Below are 17,520 nucleotides of genomic sequence, written 5' to 3' on the forward strand. Positions count from 1 at the left end.
AATATTTCCTTTATCTCGGGTAAAGAAAGAAGTCATTGGGGGGCCAGATCAGGTGAGTAGGGAGGGTGTTCCAGTACAGTTATTTGTGCACTGGTTAAAAGCTCCTTCACAGACAGTGCCGTGTGAGCTGGTGCATTGTTGTGAAGGAAGAGCCATGAATTGTTGGCGAAAAGTTCAGGTCGTCTAGCTTTTTCCCGCAGCCTTTTCAGCACTTCCAAATAGTAAACTTTGTTCACTGTTTGTCCAGTTGGTACAAATTCATAATGAATAACCCCTCTGATATCAAAAAGGGTTAGCAACATCATTTGCAACAAGTTCGGGAACTTCATTGTCAGACCTCGTATTTCTTGTATAGTGTTAATCTTGGCCTGCCACATAGTTAAGTTCCTTAGCATCAGTCATCCTTATAGGCTTGCTTCTGAGATTTGTTAGGGTGCATCCAGAGCTGCCTTTGGTCTACTGCTAATTTGCCTCATTACTAAGGGTGATGCCCTTGTGAGGATTCTACCCAACACCCTGTGAATTAGGAGGTCTTTCCGTGTGGCTTGTGGGAACACAAGGCATTCCCTTCCCTCCCTGTATGAGCTCTGAGGATTTTCTGTCTGCTCCTTCCCAGGGACGCTTTCTCTCACACAGGTACAACCTGTCCTCAGCTGAAGCCTTGAGGGGACCTCCCCGCAGATCCTGGAGCTCTGCTGCCTGTGTAGCCCCATCCCCCAACACTGCTCCACACATGCCAGCTGCCTGGGCTTCCCTGACCTCCTAACTGTCCCACTTCAGGGAGACGGTTGTGTCTGTCTGAGTTTCCCCTCCTTGCAGTGCAGTCTGGAAAGCACCTCAGCAGTAGCTGGTACCATCAGAGGGCTCAGGCTCTCGGGTTCCCTTCTCTTGGGGATCACTGTCCTGCACTGTTGTCCAGACACTGAAAACCATTGCATCGTCTCTTTTCTAGTTTCCCCATTGTTCAGGGATCCCTTTTACTCTATCGAGAATGAGTACATAAATGTGAACAAACAAATGGAACAGCCTGTCTGGAATTGGACGAAGTTTCAGGACAGATGCTGTCCTCTGGCTAAGCTGACATTATTAACCCTCCCTTTTTTCTTCTTTTATTAACCAGTCACGGTGTGAATGGGAACAGCAAGATGGTGCTGGCTGTGAGGCAGTGACATGGTGGCAGCCTGGTGTTGCCCCTCCACCCCAGCAAGCTCATGTTTTACCAGCTTCTGTGGCTGCGTCATTGGGAGGCTGAGGTGCCTCCGAGGATCAGCGCCTCCTCACAGGAGCCCAAGTGAGGAGAGAAGCAGATGATTCATGAACTGGCACAGGCAGAGCCCCGCCCTGCCTCCATGGCTCACCATGACTCCAGCAGTCCTCGGAAGATGGAGCCGGACCAACAAGGTCACCTACCTCTGGCCACTCTGGCCTTGGTCAGAGGACCAGGTGGGAGGGCGTTGGGCTGGACTCATCCTGGCCGCCTCCGGCCGTCTCTGCTCCTACCTGAGGCCCTGTCCACAGCTATGGCTCGGGTGAGGTGGCTAGTGGTGGCCAGTTCTGCCCTGTTACACTTCTGTGCCTGGGGAGGGGCACTGACCCCTTACTGGCAGCTATGCTCCCACCTGGGCTGCCAGGAGGGAGTCTGAGAAGCCAGCCTTGTAAGGTAAGTGGAGTTTTTTCTAAACTGGTATAGAAGTGAGGTGAGAACCCCTGTTGCTTCCCAGAGGCCGGAGCCTGTAATTCCCGAAGAGGCTGAAGTCTCTGCAGCTGCCTTTCCTGGTCTCCTGGGGCCGCCTTTTTATTCCCACACCTGGGACCCTATGTGCTTTAGGCCCCTCCCTGGGGCAGTGCCCAGACCTCTGGGTGGAGAATGGAGACAGGGTCCCTGTGTCTGCCCACAGTCGGGGCCCAGCACAGGCAGGCCCTCTGGAGAGCCCCCTGGGCTGGGGCAGAACAAGCGCCCCATCCATCACTGACTGCAGGCCTGACAGGGACAGTTAGGGGGAAGGCTGAGGCGCTGGGAGAGGATGGTTCAGCGGGAGGCTTTGTCCTCACACACCTGAACTCCCCACAGGCTCTTACTGCACATGCCCCCACCCCCAAAAGAAGATTTCAGCTGTAGGAACATTACAGCCCATGACATCCCATGGCGGCGCAGAGAGAAGCATCCAGGGATGCTTGGGGACTAGTGTTCTCCCCGCTGGCAGGGCCACATCACCTCTGTGTCCTGCACTCTGATGGGGCAGAGATGCTCAGAGCATGGAAGGTGAGCAGATGGTAGGGACTAGTGGATGTGGTGACCAGGGGATGTGGGGCAGACAGTGGGACCAGCCCTCCCCAGCTGGCCCCTCCAGGAAGGAGTAGGCAGAGTTGGTAAAGATGCCTGGGACTCAGGCATGAAGCTTCGTGGTAAGAGCTGTGGGGCAGCACCATCCACAGGCGTCGGCCCTGGGGCCATTTGCCCCGTGAAGGTCCTCCCGGGCTCGAGCATGGGCAGCCCCCTCCTCTCCGTGGAGATAAGCCCATGCCAGCTTCTCTCTGGGCTCTGCTGTCCAGCAGCCCTCAGCCTTTCTCCTGGCACCTCCATGACAGGGCAAAGTGGTTCTGAGCCCTGCTTTCTGGCCAGCCCTGAGCCTACAGGGAGCCTCCCTCCCCTGCCGTTAGGAGCTGTAACTGTGATGCTGCCTGGTAACCCTTGGTCACTTGCCTCTGTCCCACCAGGATTTGAGATGTGGAGGCTGAGGAGCCTGGCCCAGTGACAGAAGCCTGTCCCTTCACTCATTCATCAAACAGGGCCAAGTCAGCCCCCCTCGTGTGAGATCTCACACTTAAATGGGAACAAGCAGCACAGCGAAGAGGGTGGGGAGCATCTAAAGCTGCTGTTCTGTCAAGAAGACCCCTTTCATTCAGCAAGTACTGGCTGAGCACGCTCTAAGGGTCAGGCTCTGTGTGGGTGCTGCTGCACGAGCTCCAGCTCTCACAGGCTTCATCCAGTGGGATGAGACCGATTGTAACACTCCATGTTACAGTGGTAAGAAAAAAATAAGCAGGATAAAGGAGATAGAGTGGTGGGACAAAACGAGCGACTTTAGGATGCTGTGGTAGGATGACATCTGGGCAGAAGCTTGAGTGAAGGGAGGGACAAGCATGTGGCCATCTGGAGGCAGAATGCCCAGGTAGGGACCAGTGCCCAAGGCCTGAGGCAGGAGCCCGTTTGGGAAACATGGTTTAAATGGCATTGTGAAACAAACGGTAGTGTCTGAGATAAGCCCCGTAGCCGGTTCTGGGCAGGAAGCACGCCAATTACTTGCACTCTTGACAGAAACCAGCATGGCCCATCTGGCCAAGGGGCAGAAAGGATGCAGCCCTCGTACTGGCAGTCTGCAAGCCCCAGGCTCCTCTAGGAGCGAGGTAACAGACCTGAACTGAGGCCAGATGCTCGTGTTCTCTGAGAAGCTGTAGGCTGAACTTCTGTTGGGTTGTCGGAAAAGTCATGATGCATTTTTGCAACGAAAAACAGAGAAAATACGTCATGACTTTTCTGACAACCCAACAGAATGTAGAACTGCCATGTCCTGGCACTGTACTGGGCTGATGAGGACAGATACCACACAGTGCAGATCAGCATACAGAAGTCTTCAGTCCTGGAGACTCTTGGTGGGGCAGAGGGGAATGGCCTGTGTTCCTTCTGGCTTTCTCACTGACTGCATACCTCTGCACACAACCCTTGTAGCTCAGAGATGTCCACGTGGCCTATGCTAGTTAGACCAGCTTGCCTAGTTATCAAGCCATGTCCTTTCGAACTCGCTGTTTTGGTGGCTCATTTCAGGTAATGAAAACAAACCGCTTCTGGCTCTGAGTAGCTTGCAGTAGACAATGCCTGCTGAGGACTCAAGGAACTGGCCATAATTCTGAAGATATCAGCCTGAAGATCTGCAGTCACTCCAGCAGCCATGACTCAGAGGGGAACTTGAGGAGGTGAGCCCTACTTCCTATCCTGGCTGTTCCCCTTGGGGCTGGGCACAGGTGCCTGCTAAGAGGCAGAGAAGCCAGAGTAGCGCCACACAATTTCGCAGGGCTGAGGAGACCGAGCTGGGGATGTGGGCCTACTGAGGCATCAGGACCTGAGGGCTCCTCAGAGGAAGGAGGCCAAAAAAATGAAGTTGACTTTCAGCAGCAGTTTCTGTCTTGAGGCATTTGCTGATGAAGCTGCTTAGGCAAGAGAAGCAGAAAGTGGCTGAAAAGCAGAACAAGATTTTTGGCAATTTCATGGTGCTAGGGAAGAGTTCAGGGCCTGTCAAGGAAGAATGGCCCTAAGAAATACTCTAGGCTCTCAGTTAAGAAATGGTCCTAAGAAATGACCCAGGCTCTTGGGGGGAGGGGGGGACACTGTGGGAGGGGGGGCAAGTCACAGGTGAGTTGGACTTACAAGGACTGCAGACGAGCTCAGCTTCAACTGAGCCCCTAACTGGCCTGTGGCAACCTGCCCGTCTGCTGCCCACCCTGGAGGGCGACACCATCCTGACTCTCCGCCATTCTGTCATACACAGTGCCTGATACTAGTCGAGTTACTAGGCATACTGAGAAACTGGACTGGGGGGAGAAGGTGATAGCCCCACCCGAAATTAAGATACTGAAGTCATCAGATATGGACTACAAAATAACCGATTAACACATTAGAGAAAAGATAAGATGGAGAGTTTCACAGAGAATTGGAATTCATAAAACATTGAATGAAAATTCTAAAACAGAAAAGTACAGTAATTGAAATTTAGAATTCAGTAGGGGGATTTATACCAGCGGTTAGAGACAGCTGAAGAGAAGATTCGTGAACTGGAAGCTAGATCGATAGCACACAGCCCTGCAAACACCAGTGCGACCAGCTGGCACTGTGCGCTGAGCTTCCTCGTCCCAGACCCTCAGGGCCCTGCTTGCCCCTTTGTAGACACTCAGCCTTGGGTGGAAGGAGGTGCTGGTAAGAAGGTTTATGTGCTTGGGAGAGACTCGGGGGCTTGGGAATTTAGAGAACGTTTTCCACTGCAACCTTGTTGGAAACATTGCTAGCACATTGGGAGTCCAGATAGTCGAGTTCTGTGACTAATGAAATCTTCACAGGCCTCGGGTACATCAGGAACACAAGTGTATTTGTCTCATGGGCTCAAGCTAAAGGGATGCTAACGTGTCCAACTTACACCTGAGAAAATGCCTTTTTAAACAGTTGTCTTTTCATTTGCGTCTCTCCGGATTGCAGATTGCAAGAAAGTAGCATTGAGGGGCAGGAGGATTGGGGAGCCAAAGGAGGCTCATCTGTGATGATAGAGGGGGCGCATACGCTGTTGTTCAGCAGAACTGAACGTGTGCTGTGGAACTCGAGTGCCGCCCACTCTACCGACATGATGGGCACAGGCACGGCCAGGGGTGAGGAAGCAGGGGCGGGGGCTGCTGCTGAGCGTGACTGTGAAGCTGTTTGGGATTGTAGTAATTCAGACGTCTGTTCTGAGGAATTTTCCATCCTGGGTTAATGGTTTCTTTATAATGAACAGAAATAAATTCATAAGAGATGGGGAGCTGTGGCTGGTCATGGGCCAAGGCCAGTGAGCTGAGTTGAGAGAGAACTGCTGACCCACACAGGTTGATTGACATGGATTAAAGCAATGTCATGGCAAAGACATCAGCCCTTTATCTGTAGGAAAGGAATAAAGCCCCTTTGCCCTCTAAAATGCTGTCCATGGGGTCGGCAAACACCTCCTGAGGGGAGAGGAGGAATCCGGGGTGGAGCCTGGCTGCAGGGAGGCATGCCCGTGGGCTTGCCTCGGAGCTTGTTAGCTCAAGCTGTGTGCCCAGAGGCCACTTGGATGCCCTGCAGTGTCGCCTGTGCTTCAGGACAGGAGGGTCCATGAGGAAGGCACATTCTCATGCAGCCAGGAGGGCCGCCCAGGGAGGCAGGGAGCAGGATGCAGGCGCGGAGCCCTGCTGCGTTCAGCTTTGGTCTGTGGAGCTGTTTTTGGGCGTGAGGCAGTGTCATGGACAAGATGGCAAGGTCTCTGACCCCGTGGGGCTGTGTTCTAGTCCAGAGGTGGGCTTTAAAATGAGCATAAACAAGTAAGAGCAAACACACTGAGACAAAGGAAGTGATAAGGGTCATGAAAAATGACACGTGGGTGGGGAGAGAACAGCCTCCCTGAGGAGGTGACATTTGAGCTGAAACGGGAATGACCAGAGTCCCTGAGCGCATAAGTCTTGCCGGGCACTGGCTTTCATCTTAAGGACAATGAGAAACCGGTGACAGATTTTAAGCAGGGCAATAATGTGATCTGATTACACGTTTGCAGTACGTGCTGGGTGACCACTGGGAGGCTGTGTGTGTGTTCAGGGGCAGACCAGTGTGGCGGCTGCAGAACCAGGGGTAGTGCAGACTCGGTGCATTTGGCGCAGGGCTGAGGGAAAACAGGGACCCAGATGAGTGCTGGGTATGAGCATCTGGATGGAGGCAGAGCGGGTGCACCGGGGACTCAGTCTAGTCTGGTTTCGCCCAGGCAAGTTCATGAAGCCCTTTGGAATCTAGTGGAGACATCCCGGCCGCAGCTAGAATCAGGGATGAGGCCCCACCTCAGGAGATTCAGGCGTGTTTCCTGAGCAGGTGGGAAACCACTGACCCTCGGGACTTGACAGCTGATCAGTGTCCATCAACCCACACTTCATGACAATTTGAATCCCCCTTTTTACCCTCCATATCCAGTTTGCCACCGATTCCTGTCGTAGGGCCACAGCTTGCTCCCTATCTTGTCATCCCTTCTGCTCCTCATGGTGACCAGAGGCTCTTTCTAACATGCAAACCTAGGCATTTAGAATATTTTGAGTGATTTCATTTTTAATATTAACTTTTATTACCTCATTTTTGGATGCTGCATTGTATTCAGTTGTGTGGCTTGCAAAAATTTTGATTTATAGAATTAAAAAAAATTAATCATGGAAAATTTCAGCATATTCCAAAGCAGAGACTAGTATAATGAGCCTCGTGTACCCACCATCCAGCTTCGGGCCAACATTGTGAAGCAAATCCGAGACGTCATATTTCGTCCTTGAATACTTCAGTGTGATGATGAAATCTAAGGATCATTCAAAGCATAACCATAATGGCATTATCAGACCTAAAAATCTAATCATTTCATTAGTTACCAGTGTTCTAATTTTCCTGATTGCCTCTTAAATGGTTTGTTTGTTAAGCAAAGGTTTGCTTAAATGGTTAAAGAATTTATTGTTTCATAGGATCCTGATGAGGATCGCATACTGCATTCAGTGATATAGCTCAAGTTTCATTTTAATCTGTAAGTTCCTCCTCTCTTTTTTCTTGACATTTATTGGTGAGACCACCCTTTACCTACAGTTTCCCACAGTCTAGATTGTGCTGTGTCCCTACAATGCTGGTGACCCATAAGCCTCTGTCCTTCATTGTGCTTTGAGTTGGTATTTAGATAGAGGTTTGATCAGAGTCAAGGTGGTCTTGGCAAGTTTTTCCTTAGGGCTTTTGTGTTCTCTGACTTGGAGGCTGGTGTTTTTTTGTGAGTTAGTAGCCATTGATGATCAGTGCCTAGGTTAGGGGTTGCGTATTGCAGTCTCAAAATTCTAGCAGCCCTTCTTTGCTTAGCTGGAATTCTCACACATGAAGAGAAATTTCTGCTCAGTGGTACTGGTATCATTTACACAGGAAAAGCACGGTAGGTTCTTAATTCTTTGACTTTGTTTGCCAGTTTGCAGAATAACAAGTTGGCTCCCTTGCATCTCCCAAAGGTGACTAATGAATTTTTTACATCAGTATGAACTCATGAATTTAAAAACAATTGAGATGTTTACTGTAATTCATCACATTAGCAGTTTGTACCTTGAAAATTTCTTTATGACTAGATATTCAGTATGTTGTAGATGATGAAGTCCAGAAAATAAGGTATAAAAGGTTTATCAGTATAGAAGATATATAATCTAGAAACCCCTTATGTATGTTACATCCAGAGGCTCCCAAACATTCTCAGTTCGCAGCACCCCTTCTTAAGGCTCAGTAATTATTTTAAGGGACCCCTAGACCAAAAGAAATACCTAACAATTCCATTTATTAGATAAGCCCAAACAACGTAGTATTTATGTCCTAGGAACTTACAGTAGACATTTGGAAAATACATATAAATTAAAAGAAAAAACATTTTCATTTCATATTTAAGTAACCACAATTACAAATGGAATGTGTGCCTATCGTATTTCTTAAATCTTGGAATCAGATTGGACATGGCCACCCTTGTTGCCTATTCCACATTGATTTCACATAGTAGTAATTGCTTTTTCAGTAACTGCTAGAAATCTAGCTTTGCAGACATGAAATCACAGAAAGAAATGTAGCAAGATATAATGCTGAAACAGTGACGTGTCCAGAAATGTTGAGAATCTCTGTTCCCCTCAAAAGTAAAAAGTATCCTACGGTGCCAGAGCTTATTGTGGGGCCAAGGGTGCCTCGGTGTACAGTTTGGGAACCAGAGCTCTGTGCCTTTCCCTTTCCCTCTGGATCTATGGACGCCCTCTCCCCCAGGCTACACAACACCCCGCCCCCCACAGCTCTTAGAGACAGGCCATGAGGTCTGATGACTGCGCACTATCAGATAAAGCTCAACAGCCTGTACACATCAGGTTTCCTTTGAAGCCTTTTGTTCACAGCCTCAGTGCTAAGAGGACTTTTTCTTTATCCTTTGATTTCAGCCACATCAGAGCTCAAGACTGGCTCTGACTTTGTTGTGATGTGCCCGCTTCCCCTTTCTGTATCTGGAGCAGGTTTTGTTGAACCAAAGAGGGTGGCAGACTCTGAGGGTTAATGTAAAAATAGCTCAACATGATCAGAGGAAGTGGTCTGCTGTCAGCACCCATTTTCCCGCTGAACTGACTGAAAGATGCCAGAAGTGCCAGGCGTCCTTCCCCTCCCTTCCCTTGCACCCCTTCTGCGTCTCCTCTCTGGTGTGTGACCCAGCAGAGGAGGCGTGTACCCAACTCCCCACTATTGGTGTTGGTCTTGGCTGTCACTTGCTAAGACTGAGAGAATGTGGATAGAAATGGCATCATGCAAACTCCCAAGTCTCTGGAGGCATCGTCTGTTTCTGTTTACCTCCGTGGACGTTTACCTTCCATCACGTTAGAAGAGGTAGCTGCAGCCCCTCTACCTGGCCCCAGAGGAGGCCCAGGGAGCAGAGCCTTCCCAGCTGACTTGTGGGCCTGGGAGCAAGAGAAAAATTGCATACTGTTGTACACAATACATCTGGGAGAGGTAGGGGGCTGCCTGTTACATAGCAACAGCTGGCGGGTGCAAATGGAAAGAGGTTCATGAGGGACAGGTAAGAGGGATGGAAATACACCATCTGAGAGGACTACTGTTCTTAGTTTTAAGGACATGTGAAATGATTGTTCTGTGGAATGTTATATCCATTGATCCTTAAGACAAACCTAAGGGGAAAGCAGCAATAGTTTTATCCCCTTATAATAGATGAAGGTAGTGAGGCTCAGAGTGATGGAAGGCGCAGTGGATGAGCCTGAGCCAGGCCCCAAATCCCTGACTCTTGGGCCAGGCTCTTCCCCAGGCTGTGCTGCCTCTCGTGAGCCCAAATGAGGGCAGCCAACACGGCAGCAGAGCTCGGCACTTTGTACCCACTGGGGCTGCGGTCGGGACCTTTCTTCTGGAGGGTTAGGGAGGGCAGGGACCGTGGCAGGGAGCTCCCCAGAGCACAAGGGTCAGTGTTTGGTTGAGAGGGCAGGCATGCGGGCAGGCATGCTGACAGGCGCCTGCGTCCCATGTGCTGAGAACTGGAGGGGCTAGGCATCTGCAGTGAGCGCCATGGCTGTGCCACCCACCTGTGGTCGGTGTCCGTGTATGGCCAGCAGCTGGACCAGGGGCCTCCCTCTAGATTTGCTCACGTGCTCCTCTTGAAAGGTCTGGCAAGTGCGTCCAGGGAAAAACCCCATGGAAGAAAGGGATCTAGGCTGAAGGTCTTGCGTGGTAGTTGGGGTCTGGATTTTGACATGCTTGAAGCTGTCCCAGCCTCAGAGACTGAAAATGAATCAGCAATGAAACCTTTGCAAAAGGCTGTGATGGGGCTCCTGGCAGCTTGAGGACTAGGCCACCTGATTCCATCTTACAGAGGCCGTATCAAGGGACACATGAGCTGGTTAGTATTCTTGCTGACAGCCACAGCCATCCATCAGCTTGTTTTCATTACTTCAGGGGGTTCTGGTCTTGTGAAGTTGGTTTACCTAATAAACTGTTTTTAATCCCCTCTGCGTCCTCCTGCTTCATGACCAGCTGGCCTGATCTGTGGCATGTTCGTGACTTTGACCTTGGTCCCTACTGATTGCTACCCTCAAGCTACCCCGTGCTCCCAGACCTCCAGGCCCTGGCATCCCTGCACCCACCTTCACACCGCAAGACTCTTCCATCCCAGGGAGGGAACCAGCCCTTCCCACATGGGGAGCCCCTTTGGAGGCAGGGTGGGCTGAATGATGGCTCCTCAAAAGATACCATGTCCTAATTCCTGGAACCTGTGAATGTTAACTTACATGGCAAAAAAGGATTTGCCGATGTGATTTAAGGATCTTGACATGGGGAAATGGTCCTGGATTACCGGGGAGGACTTTAAATTCAGTCACCTGTATCTTTATGAGAGGGGCCAGAGGGAGAACTGACACACAGAGAAGGCCACATGGAGGTGGAGGCAGAGATTGGAGCAATGTGGCCACAAGCCAAGAACACAGGAGTCCCCAGAAGATGAAGCGGCAGGAAGGGCCCTTCCCTGGAGCCCCCAGAGGGAGTGCGACTCCATAACACCTTGATTTCAGCTCAGTGAAATGGATTTTGGATTCTGCCCTCTAAAACTGCTAGAGAATAAATTTCTGTCGTTCAAGCCACCAAGTTTTTGGTGACTTATTTACAGCAGCCACAGGAAGTGAACACTAATGGGAAAGTCAAGGATTCCCCCCCAAAAACGACTGGACCCAGGACCTGTCATGGACCCTCAGCTGCTGCCTGACAGTATCCTTGTGACTCGGTCACTCAGGTCACCTGTGCCTGGAACGCACAGGCTCTCATTTGCCTCAGGAAGGCTGCCTACTGCCCTGCTGGTAACCAAGGTGGGTTCTCCAGTCCCCACCCATTCCTGGCACCCAAGCCCCGCAGCCCCCAATGCTGCATCACACACGCACACCGTAGAGAGCCCCAGCTTCTAGCCAAGTTGCCTGTACCCCCACCCCCTACCCCAGCTGATGGATTAAGCAGCAGGGGTTGGGGCTAGTGAGAGACCTGGTGTGGTCCTGGGCCACAGAGCAGCCACCATTATCTACTGCCTCCAAGGTCATCTCAAGTCCTGCAGACGGGAGTGTAGCCAGGGCCCTGCCGTCCAGCACACACCTGCTCCCCATCCCTGGGAGAACAGCATTTGTGAAGGACACAGGAGCCCGTGACCCTATTATTAGATTTTTTAAAACCAAGTGCAAATATTATCAGGTGCTCTTTTTATAGCAGCCAGAACCTGTTGAAATAAACATATGCCAACCACTCACCTGTGTGGGAAAGCCACACAGGCAGCGCCATTGTTCTGTGACCTCCGGGTGATGCCCGGGGAAAGGTCACAGCCGCTTAAACCTTTAAAACCCTAAGCGGGACGAGCATTCCCTGTGCCGGGGTTCAGAGCGGCAGCAGCTCTGCATGGGCCTCTCAGCCATGTTTCTTAATGGAATTCCCTTTGTAATTTATTTTTTCTTTTCTTAAAGCAGCAAAGAAAGAAAACTGATATCAAAGAATATCAACTCCTGGTTCTTAGCAGAATTCCCATTATCCTTCCAGAAGTCACGTTTCAGGTGAGTGTCTGGTGCCCCAAGAGCTGTGACCAGTGGTCCGTTGGGGGCTGAGCACCAAGTTTGGAGGCTCAGCGAGGTCCCTCTGGGTGACTGTGGCCAAGCTGGAGGAGCCTGGCCAGTCCTTGCTGGGTGGGTGCCTGGAACAGGGAGGGCAGTGGGCCATGGTCCCACCACCAGAGTGCCAGGGGCCTCCTGAGGCAACCCTCACAGGGGCTTGTCTTCTGGTGGGTGGAGGGGTGAGAAGACCCGGGGTCCTTTCTTTGGTGCTGGTGTCTGGCTCTCTGGATGCTGCTGAGAGCTGAGGCTCGCCCCGGCTGCTCAGCACAGCTCAGACAGTTAACTCAGCCCTGGGCTCCACCAGCTCCACCTGGCTGGACTCAGAAGACGGAGCACTGTCTCAGCCACCCCAGTCTCACATGCAAATGTCGCTCCTCCAGAATGAAGGGTGCCAGGCTGATGGGGGTGCTGCTTGCCCTGGCTGGTGTGCTGCATGTGGCCCTGGCCCTGAGAATAGCAGCGTTCAACATCCAGACTTTCGGGGAGACCAAGATGTCCAATGCCACCCTCTCTGATTACATTGTGCAGGTAGGTTCAGGCCAGCCTGTCCCCAAGGTCCCCAGGGAGGGGATGGTCTAATAGACCCTGGGAACACTGGGTCAGCGGTAAGTCCTGAGGGCGATCAGATTCCCAGGCCTCTGGTCTCAGCCACCCAGATAACTCAGCGGGACAGGGCCTTTGTCACTGCCGTGGCTGACAGCATGTTCCAGCGCCCTGGGGAACAACAGCTTGGCTCTTGCAGGGCCCTGGAGCAGGCAGGGTCCGGGTACCCGTCTCTACCCACCCCCTGCTCAGCACCTCTGTGGCCCCTTCCCTAGATCCTGAATCGCTATGACATTGTCCTGGTGCAGGAGGTCCGAGACAGCCACCTGACGGCCGTGGGGAAGCTGCTGGACAGACTCAATCAGTGGGTTACAGTGGCAGGGGCTTGGGGAGGCTTGTGGGGATGGCGCTCATTCCTTCAGGGCACTGTGCCTCTTCAGCTAGGCCCCAGGGACCCTGAGTGGGCAGGAGCCTTGCTGTAGGCAGCAGGACGTTCCCTGCAGGTCCCCGGACTGGGACATTTGTTTCCTCAATCCAGGGATGACCCCAACGCCTATCATTACGTCGTCAGCGAGCCACTGGGCCGCAGCAGCTACAAGGAGCGCTACCTCTTCCTGTTCAGGTAAAGCCGGGGCGCCAAGGGGTGGGTGTGTTTGTGTGTGTTCAGGGGGCGGCACCTAGAGGGCCCATGAGCCTCTCCTCCAGGTGTAGGGGCAGCAGTCCTAGGGGGCGAGAAATGGAAGACATACAAAGGGGTAGGAGTGGGGCCTCCCTTCCTCCCAGGTGCCTGCTGCACTCCAAGGCCTCCCTTCCCGGGCAGAGGCAGGAGGACATGGGTCTGTGTGATGTCTGAGACCGGGCCCCCTGCCCACAGCAGCAGGCGGGTTTAGTGACGAGGCAGCGCCCAGCCCCAGGTTAACCACCTTCTGGTCTCCTGCAGACCTGACCAGGTGTCCGTGCTGGACAGCTACCAGTATGATGACGGCTGCGAGCCCTGCGGGAACGACACATTCAGCCGAGAGCCAGCCATTATCAAGTTCTCCTCCCTGTTTACCGGTGAGTGCTGGGCCGAGGGGGCCTTCACCATCCCTTTGGGGGGCATGGGGAAGACAACACACGCTGCCCCCACCACGAGTACTTTGGACTTCCGTTGAAGTTACTCAGGAAGACATCCACTCCCTGGGGACTGTCTCGTGTCTTCTCCTGACACACCCTCAACCCAGGCCTGCCCCCACCTCCTTGCTGAGCACAACCATCTTCTCTGTAGAGGTTAAGGAGTTTGCCATTGTCCCCCTGCACGCGGCCCCTTTGGATGCAGTGGCTGAGATCAACTCTCTCTATGATGTCTACGTGGATGTCCGGCAAAAGTGGGACCTGGAGGTGAGCCACCCACACCCCCAACATTGTGGATTGGGTTCCAGAGGCCCCTGTTCTGTCGCTGGGCCAACGAACTGTCTCCCGGTAGGACATCATGTTGATGGGCGATTTCAATGCCGGCTGCAGCTATGTGTCCTCTTCGCACTGGTCATCCATCCGCCTGCGCACGAGCCCTGCCTTCCAGTGGCTGATTCCTGACACCGCTGACACCACAGTGACATCCACACACTGTCCCTATGACAGGTAATCAGGGTCTGCAGGCCCAGGGGCACCTCCACGACCAGCTTCAGAAATGGCTACCAAGACTTTTGGGATACACTCACCCTCCTGAGCCTGCGTCCACTCGGGAAATGGGGAAACACATTTAGGGACAACAGGGTGCTGGTGTTCCTCTGAATAGTCTCGGTATAGAGGTCACCCAGACCTGAGTCTGGCCAGTCTCGGCCCCAAAGGGGGGCCAGTTCCCTGGGCAGTGACACCCAAAGGCCAGACAGAAGCTGGGGGACACGCTGGGCTCTGAGGTTTAGGGTGCACAGAGCCAGACTGGACTAAAGGGGACCGTCTCATGTCTGGTGCTGTAGGATCGTGGTTGCTGGGACTCTGCTCCAACAGGCCATCGTTCCCGACTCAGCTGGTCCCTTTGACTTCCAAGCTGCATACGGACTGAGTACCCAGATTGTACGTGACTGTCCTTTACAGGCTAAGGGGACTGGGATGCAGGGGTGGAGGGAGATTTGGACCCACGGGATTTACGGGATTTCACTGCTTTATTCGTTGACTTGCAAGAGCCACTGTCCACGGCAGCCTGTTCCCAGGCAAATGTGACAGCGCAGTGCCTGAGTTCCAGAGCTGGACCAGGGACCTGGCCCTCGGCGTGTCCCTGTGCTCACTGCATGTTTCTCTCTCTCCACAGGCCCGAGCCATCAGTGACCATTACCCGGTGGAGGTGACGCTGAAGAGTGCCTGACGAGAGCAGCTCCCAGGGCCCTGGTTGGTGACCGCTAGCCTGTGGCTGCTCCTGTTGTCATCTTCAGGTTCTGGGAATGGAGTTTAAGAAACCAGTACCCTGCCCCCCCAAAAACAGCTTGCAGAAGGAGGGTGGAAGGTAGGCTTTTTCTTGCTATACCTGCTTCTGTTACAAGCATGGGGTGTGCCACCAGAGTAACCTACCTTGTCAATCTGCACAAAAAGTTTAACATTTAGATTAAGAAATACCTTTTAATTTAGATTAAGAAATACCTTTTAATTTAAATAAAGCTCAAAAGGGGGTATTCTCATTGGTGGCATCCAATCATTCCTTCCTTCCCACAGCAGAGGCACAGGGTTCCATGGTCACGTCCCCCTGGACCATGGCCCAGCCCCTTGCAGTCAGTGTCGCTCCAGGGCCTTGACGAGCAGGTTGTTCAGGCGGCCCACCATTGCTCGGGGGTCATCGACCAGCCCTGCTGCGATCATGGCATTCTCATAGATCTGAAAGGCAGAACGGTCACTTCGTCAATGGGAGGGAGGCCCCGTCCTAGTTTCAACTCAGGGACATTTTAGTAGAAGAGAGCTGTTCCTTCTTAAAACAGGGCTTTAGAGGAAACTGAGCTCTCCCACCTCAAAGGAAGACAGGCTCGCAGAACAGGCAGCTCGGCACCTCTGTTCTCTTGCTCGCAGCCTGTCTCCAGGAGACTCACCTGATCGATCAGCAGCTGAGCCAGGTCCGGTTCACTCTCTCGCAGCTGACTGAGCTTTTTGATCAGTGTGTGCCTGCAACAGAAACCCCCAGATGTTAGCTCAGAGCCTGCATCCAGCACCAGGGCCTCTAACTTCTGAGCTGTTAAGACTTATCAGAACAGTCAAAAAACTGTATTAGGACAGTCCAATATAAAAAAATAAGGCACATAAAGATTAGAAAGGAGCTATAAATGATCATTCACAGATAATAATTATATACCCAGAAAACCCAAGAGTTTTGATATTAGAAAATGCAGCAAGTACTAACATTATTATAAATGAACTACTACTAAAGGAAAAGAATATAATATATGAAGATGCATATGTTGGTTCTTAGATAAGTAGATCGTAATTAAAGGTGAAACCCTAAATTAATACATACATTTAATGTGATTCATTTTGTTCCTCCATAACCTAATGTAAAGGATCACCTGGCAGGTGAGACATGGGCCGAGGGCGGCAGGCTTACCTGGGGTTGATCTCCAGGGTGGGCTGGAGGAGCTGAGCTCGCTCCTCCTGGGTCTTGGCCAGCTGCTGCATGCGCAGGAAGTGCCGGGCCGCCCCCATCTCCAGCACGGTGATCATGGCAGGGTGGGTGTCCAGTCGAAGAGTCACCTGTGAGCAAAACCGGGGACCTGGGGTGAGGGAGTCTTGAGCAGGTGTGAAGCCCCCCAGATGACAAGGCACAAGAACACAGGTCTCCAGTACACGCCCTCACAGACCTCGACATCCAATCAGCCACTAACCTGAACTGCTGCCCACACCAAGCTCCTGGAGCAACATCCTGTTTGGGGACTCCTATCCCCCAAAGCCACCCGTTTCTAATGTGTCAGTTACTGTCCAAGGTCCATCTTGCCTGGTGTTATCTGCACCTCTCTCCTCCACAGGGGTCACTGCCCAGTCCTACAGGGACCATCTAAGACCCCCAGGTCACCTGTCTGCAGTCCCTTCCCTCAATCCCACCCTTCCAGACTGCCCCAGCCTCCTTCCCGCAGACCTCATTTTCACACCTGCAGCTCCCTCTGGCCTGACTTCATCAGATGCACCTTTTCCCACCTTCCCCTCTGCCCACTCCATAAGCTTGGGGCCTCCTCACTTACACCAGAGATTCTACTGGGCCTGCTGGGCCCACACACACCCTTCCTGTCAGCATGGTACCGAGAAGAACCTGAGCTGCAATTCAAATCCCAGCTTCGTGACATCCTAGTTGCGTGACCTGGGGACGCGCTGTCTCCTCTCCTCTCCTTCATAGGATGGGGATAATTCTACCTCCCTCATCATCACCCGAGGCTTAACTGAGTCCCCATTGTAAAGCGCCAACACAGTGAACATGTCACACGGGAAGTCCCAGCCACACATCTTGGTTCTCAATGCTCCCTTACCAGGAGCCCCTCTTTTAACCTATACCCACCTCTCGTCCCCCAGAGTCACACTGCTACCCAGAGCCACCCAGGCCCCTCGCCTTCCTCTGCTCTTGGCCATCCCCATCTTGCATACCTGCCTGTTCCTTGGGGCCACTCCTGGACTGTCCCTGAGCCAGTGACCCTGCACTGGACAACTGTTCTCTGGTGGCTGAGAGCTGGACCAGTTTCCTAGCTCTCTGAAGCTCCCCTCTGCCCCCCCTCCCCGAGAAACCAAGCGGGACCATAAGCTCCCCAAGGGTTGGGGTGGAACCCCTTGTGTCCTTGCTACCAGAGCTCCTCTGAGGCCTGGACCAGGACAACTCTGGGGTGGCCACGTGGGGACCCCACCAAGCCCTTGGCTGCTCACCTTTCACTTTTTTGGTTCCTATCTGCTCTACAAAGTGGAAGAAACAGGCCAGCTGAGTCCGCTTGTCCTGCCACAGCAACACCCCTGGTCACAGTGGCCGCACACGAGTAAGCACACACAGAAACAGCAGTGACCAGCCTGGCCTGGTCGCCTCCACACACCACGGCTTCACCC

General features: G+C 52.6%; 2 protein-coding genes across 3 annotated transcripts in view; one reads left to right on the forward strand and one right to left on the reverse strand.

Moving 5' to 3' along the window:
• The first annotated feature begins 1,136 nt into the window (after nucleotides 1–1,136).
• Nucleotides 1,137–15,134, forward strand: DNASE1 (deoxyribonuclease 1). 2 transcript variants are annotated; one of them, XM_019660340.1, is made up of 12 exons: nucleotides 1,137–1,660; nucleotides 3,827–3,975; nucleotides 10,331–11,154; nucleotides 11,797–11,880; nucleotides 12,318–12,465; nucleotides 12,756–12,844; nucleotides 13,019–13,102; nucleotides 13,421–13,536; nucleotides 13,748–13,860; nucleotides 13,946–14,100; nucleotides 14,439–14,535; nucleotides 14,771–15,134. In XM_019660340.1, the coding sequence occupies exons 5-12, from the start codon at nucleotides 12,319–12,321 to the stop codon at nucleotides 14,822–14,824; spliced, it is 855 nt and encodes a 284-aa protein (XP_019515885.1). In that variant the 5' UTR covers nucleotides 1,137–1,660; nucleotides 3,827–3,975; nucleotides 10,331–11,154; nucleotides 11,797–11,880; nucleotide 12,318; the 3' UTR covers nucleotides 14,825–15,134. The 2 variants fall into 2 exon arrangements, with proteins under 2 accessions (XP_019515885.1, XP_019515884.1); XM_019660339.1 differs by having other exon boundaries at nucleotides 1,137–3,975; nucleotides 10,959–11,154.
• A 67-nt stretch (nucleotides 15,135–15,201) lies between these two features.
• The window catches only part of TRAP1 (TNF receptor associated protein 1), a 54,771-nt gene continuing 52,452 nt past the window's right edge, over nucleotides 15,202–17,520 (reverse strand). Inside the window, exons 10-12 of the mRNA XM_019660243.1 lie at nucleotides 16,046–16,289; nucleotides 15,537–15,609; nucleotides 15,202–15,327 (exon numbers count right to left, since the gene is read on the reverse strand). Coding sequence (XP_019515788.1) covers nucleotides 15,226–15,327; nucleotides 15,537–15,609; nucleotides 16,046–16,289 — 419 coding nt within the window. The 3' untranslated portion in view covers nucleotides 15,202–15,225. The remainder of the gene's footprint in view (nucleotides 15,328–15,536; nucleotides 15,610–16,045; nucleotides 16,290–17,520) is intronic.

The sequence above is a fragment of the Hipposideros armiger genome, unplaced genomic scaffold (genome assembly GCF_001890085.2).
Source record: "Hipposideros armiger isolate ML-2016 unplaced genomic scaffold, ASM189008v1 scaffold_315, whole genome shotgun sequence".
NCBI lineage: Eukaryota > Metazoa > Chordata > Mammalia > Chiroptera > Hipposideridae > Hipposideros > Hipposideros armiger.

Excerpts from the sequence above, each read along its gene's own strand:
- DNASE1 (XM_019660339.1), top strand. The coding sequence starts at position 12,319 with ATGAAGGGTGCCAGGCTGATGGGGGTGCTGCTTGCCCTGGCTGGTGTG. Across the intron at positions 13,103-13,420 it reads CGCTACCTCTTCCTGTTCAG|ACCTGACCAGGTGTCCGTGC; the intron begins GTAAAGCCGGGG and ends GGTCTCCTGCAG. Across the intron at positions 13,861-13,945 it reads GGCAAAAGTGGGACCTGGAG|GACATCATGTTGATGGGCGA; the intron begins GTGAGCCACCCA and ends GTCTCCCGGTAG.